Source organism: Papio anubis, chromosome 1, assembly GCF_008728515.1.
Source record: "Papio anubis isolate 15944 chromosome 1, Panubis1.0, whole genome shotgun sequence".
Lineage (NCBI taxonomy): Eukaryota > Metazoa > Chordata > Mammalia > Primates > Cercopithecidae > Papio > Papio anubis.
The window spans coordinates 158,198,092-158,202,857 of NC_044976.1; the positions used below are offsets into that span (position 1 = coordinate 158,198,092).

The following is a 4,766-nucleotide window of genomic DNA, read 5'->3' on the forward strand; positions in this document are numbered from 1 at the left end:
GTGGGTGGTGGGGATGGAGGTGGGTGGTGGTGGTGGACGTGGGTGGTGGAGGTGGAGGTGGGTGTTGGTGGGTGGAGGTGGGTGGTGGTGGTTGAAGGTGGGTGGTGGAGGTGATAGATAGTGGACCTAAGGCCTCAACTCACCCTGAAGGCCACAGGCTGTATCCCCGAGCTCCGGAGCCGATTTTGGCGGACATCCAGGATCTCAATGCCACTGGGCAGCACGGGCAGAGCTTCCAGCTGGTTCTCTGGGAGGATGAGGTCCTGGAGGGCATGTAGCAGGCGGAAGGCATCATTATCGATGGAGGAAATGAGGTTGCTGGAGAGGTCAATCCTCTTCAACTTTGCTGAGAGAGGTTGGGGGAGAACAAAGAGATGAACCAGAACACACTGTCTTTCCTTGCCCAGAATGGAGCTATCTCCACACCTTGCTCCATCCCTCTCAAGATGAGGGGATTGTAACCAGCTCTCCACCTGCACTAGCCCAAACCAGAGAAAATAACATAAACCAGGACTCCTTGGAAAAGCCCTCAGATGCCTCAGTGCCCCTCCCTGGAATCCTGTCCTGTGCGGTGGCCGCCCACCTTGGATCCTTTAGAAGAAGTCTCTTGAGAGCGAGAATCAACAGGCCCAGGAATCCCTGGATCCACCTCACCTCCACTTGTGAGTCTACACAGAAGGGCGCTGAGGCCCAGAAAGGCTCTGGGTAATTAGTGGTAGAATCGGGATCAGAGCCCAGGTCTCCTGTCTCAAGCAGGGCATAGGGCATAAAGAAGCAAAAAGCACACAAACAACCTTGTAAACAGCATCAGCGCCATGGAGAGTAGATTTAAGACAGTCCTGCCCAGAGGCCAGCTGATCACACAGCTGTCATTGCTGGGACATCCTGAAGATGTTGGCAGATCATACCTTCCCCTCCCAACTTCCCAGACCTTTTTGGAGAGCAAATAAAAATAGGTCCCTTCCACCATCTAAACACTTCAAGGAAGGGACTTCTAGAGACTTCAGGCTATTTCCCTTTGACAGCTGGATGGACTGAGAACCAACAGGAAAGAGTTAACCCAGTGTTGGTGACTGTTCTAGTGGCAGGGTGGCTTCCTATGCCTGCCCCCACTCATCTTTTCCCAGGGCATTACATACTCAGCCCTTCGAAGTCTTCGGCCCTGATACGGCTGATGCGGTTGAAGCGGGCATACAGGTAGGCAGTCCTCCGGGGAAGAGGAGGAATGTCCTCTAGGTCAATGTCATCACAATACACAGAGGAACCAAGACACACGCAGACCAGGCAGGTGGGCAGACCTGGCCCAGGTGAAAGACAAAACAAAGGGAGATCTCTTCAGCCTCTGGGGCCAATGGCCCTTGCCCCAGGGAGTGTCTGAACCATGGCCATCTGTGCCTTTTTGATAGCCTATAGGTTGCTGCCCAGAACTGACAGGCACCATGTACTCAGTGCTGTTGGCTGCTCCCAGCCTGTCACTCTGTCCTCGACCCCAGAGAGGCACGTCCATCCTCAGTTATTACCCAGTCTAAACCCATTTATACTTTCAGCAGACCCTAGTTCTGTGTACATTTTCCTGGGCCTATGTGGGTATTTCTAGGACATCCCTTGGTCTCTTTTCCATAGGATTCCTCTCTGGTCCCAAAAAGTAAAGCCAGAATTAAGTGGGATGGCCAGTGATTGCTGGCTCTGCCATCTGCCTTGGGGAAGATAAATTAGATATGTTCTGTGTGGCTCCAAGAAGCACAATAGAACCAAGGTGGAGAGCACAATGCCCACTCAGCATCCACTTCCCCTTCTTATGGCATCAGCATGCCAATTTTTCTTTGGGAAGTAGCCCTCTCCTGTTCTGTCCATAACCCTGTCTTTGTACCCAGGGGTCATGAGGTTAGGCCAGGTCACCCACCCCAAATAGTTGGGGAGACTTTATTGGATCATACAACTGAATAGCGCAGGTGGTTTCTGTCACCTGCTGTCACAAGGCACAGAAATTACTGAGAGACCAGTTTAGCTCAACTCAAGGAAGACCTCTGGTGGCAGTGACACAGCCCCAAGATTAAGGAGCTCTTCCCTGCCAGCAGTGACCAGGAGGAGTGGATGGAGCAGAGGGGCCCCAGCATCTTTCTTATCCTGAGGCTGTGAATGGGTTCAGCTGAGGCCCTTTACGGCCTCTTTAAGCCTGAGACTGTAGCTCTGAGAGGTCATGGATTCCTGACTGAATGGTTTTCCTACCGATGCCCCAATACTCCCGGTTCACCCAAGGCAAACATCCCAAGAAGCAAACAGGGAAGCTGGGGGCAAGCAGGTCCAGAATGAACTTCAGCCTTCCTCTGCCCACTTCTGACTGCCAGCAGAGTGCCGAGGCCTCACTGCCAGGAATGCCAGCTCCAGCCTCCAGGAGGGCATCGGGAAAGGAAAGAGAGCTACTGAAGAGGGACTTTGAAGCTGAAAAGCAGTGTGACTGCTTCATTTGCTCCCACGCCAAGTGGCAGCCACAAAGTTAGTTATTCTTCTCTACAGGTGTTTAATTGTCTCTGATCTAATTACCACTCAACCTGCTTCCCCTGTCATGCTATTAATTAAGGCAGGGTGGCTTTGCTAGGGCATAAGGGAGTTCTTGCATTCTTTGCTTCTTACTTAACTTGTACATTCAGGCAAAAGTATTAGGGACAGCCAGTGCCTGTCTTTGATTTCTTTTTTCCTGTTCTTACTGTGGCTATTTCCCCTCCTCTCTCTGCTAGTAAGGGTAGCCCTGACCCTCCACGTCCCAACACTGACCACGTTCCACTTTGGTACCCCTGGTGCTGGGTCATAGCTGCTTGGCCTATGACCTAGGGATATTGTGACCATGTGACTGTGCACTTACCATGGTTGGGCTGGGAACTCAGTAGTGGCCCCGCTGTAGTAGGTCTGGTCATCGTGGGGTTTGATGAGGGTGTCCTTGGAGCTGTAGTGCTCTTGGCAGGACTGATCCTGGTTGCGGGAGCGAAGCTAGTCACCTTAACCTGGAGATGTAGCACAGAGTACACAGTAACCCAGCTTTTGCCTGAAAGGGACTTAACTTTGGACCCTGGGAACCTCAGTGATGGATTTCAAACCGGCAAAAAGTCACTGTGGAGAAGGAGGGGGAAGGGATAGCAGAAAGACTGTGCGAAAAGGGGGCCTGAGAGAGCATCAGGTCCAGCATGTCCATCCTATGGATGAAGAAACTGAGGCCCGGAGAGGACAGGGATGAGAATTAAAGAGCCAGCAGGTGGTCAAGGCAGAGATGGAACCTGCTTTCCCAATTTCCCAGGTTGGCGCTCTTCCCCTGCTCCACACCGACCAGGCTCATGCAGCAATCGCGTGGGGGCTTCTGGGCTTGCACCCCACGCTGCTGCAGTGAAGGCCAAGAGGGCCTAGGAAAGAACTTCAGACTGGAGGACAGTTTCAGAAAAGAGACGGGGGATGTGGCACTTTTATTTCCTAGAGAATATGATGAGGACATTCGAACCCCTCCCCCAGTGAGACATGGCTTTGGGTCCTACTTGACGGCAGGGGGAGGGATATATGACTTCTGAAGAAGGAGGAGTCCCAGGTTTGTGTCCTCTTTCTTAGTATCATCTAAGTGATAAATCCCTATGGAGGGATAAGAATTTCTACCTCATAGAGAAAGAGGTGGAGGCTTGAGACACCCATACTATGGGGCAGGTGGGAGGGCCCGGGCCTCTGACTCCCAGTGTCATGCAGGGAATGCAGTCGGTCTCCTGTGTCCCTCACCTCGGGGAGCTGGTCCCCATAGTCTGTGAGCTCCTCATAGTTGCTCAGGTCAATGACTTCACCATAGTTGTCTGGGTTCAGGACGTCGTTCCCCAGAGGCAGAACTTCAAAGGAATCGCCTTCCCTAGGCATCTGCTCCTCTCTCCTCTTCCTCTCCTTCCTTGGGAGAGAAGCTGTCCCTGACTCCTGCAGCACCAAGGCCAGCAGACTCAGGAAAGCCAGGAGCCTCATGGGGAGTTGGATGGGAATGAGAATCCCTTCAGCGGCAGGTCCCTGGCAAGTGGGCAGGAGGAAGGGCAGCGATCTGAGGGGCAGGCTCTCCAGAGGGTTGTGGGAACGGCTGGAAGATTTACCCCACTTCCCACTCCCACACTTGCAGACTCAGTGCCTTCATCACATGCACAAACTCCCTACCAGCTGGGACTATGTCTTGGGGGGTATCTCCTAGCAGTCCCCGCCCACCACTACCCCACTTGAATGTTTTTACACTCTCACCCAAACACTGATACTCACTCACAGAGGCATGTGCAGACACATCTCAACACAGACACATTCACAAGAGTCCCCTTGTCTACAAACCAGGCAAACACTGGTGCATGCACACAGATGTCCTCTCTTAACCCCATGCTCAGAACATGACTGCTAGTCACTAAGCTCGATTCAGAGAATGCCAACATCAAAGAATCTTATGGGGTCTTTTTGTTTGTTTGTTTTTTTGAGGTGGAGTTTCGTTCTTGTTGCCCAGGCTGGAGTGCAGTGACTCTATCTTGGCTCACTGCAACCTCCGCCTTCCAGGTTTAAGTGAATCTCCTGCCTCAGCCTCCCGAGTAGCTGAGATCACAGGCACCCACCACGCCCGGCTAATTTTTGAATTTTTAGTAAAGAAGGGGTTTCACCATGTTGGTCAGGCTGGTCTCAGGTGATCCACCTGCCCTAGCCTCCCAAAGTGCTGGGATTACAGGCGTGAGCCACCACGCCCAGTTGAATCTTGTGGGTTTTTATAAAGATCA

General features: G+C 52.4%; 1 protein-coding gene across 1 annotated transcript in view; it reads right to left on the bottom strand.

Annotated features, from left to right (window-relative positions):
* OPTC (opticin) overlaps window positions 1-4,523 on the bottom strand; it is a 13,185-nt gene extending 8,662 nt beyond the window's left edge. The window contains exons 1-4 of the mRNA XM_021928380.2: window positions 3,757-4,523; window positions 2,864-3,002; window positions 1,140-1,298; window positions 144-346 (exon numbers count right to left, since the gene is read on the bottom strand). Coding sequence (XP_021784072.2) covers window positions 144-346; window positions 1,140-1,298; window positions 2,864-3,002; window positions 3,757-3,987 — 732 coding nt within the window. The 5' untranslated portion in view covers window positions 3,988-4,523. The remainder of the gene's footprint in view (window positions 1-143; window positions 347-1,139; window positions 1,299-2,863; window positions 3,003-3,756) is intronic.
* Window positions 4,524-4,766: the final 243 nt, after the last annotated feature.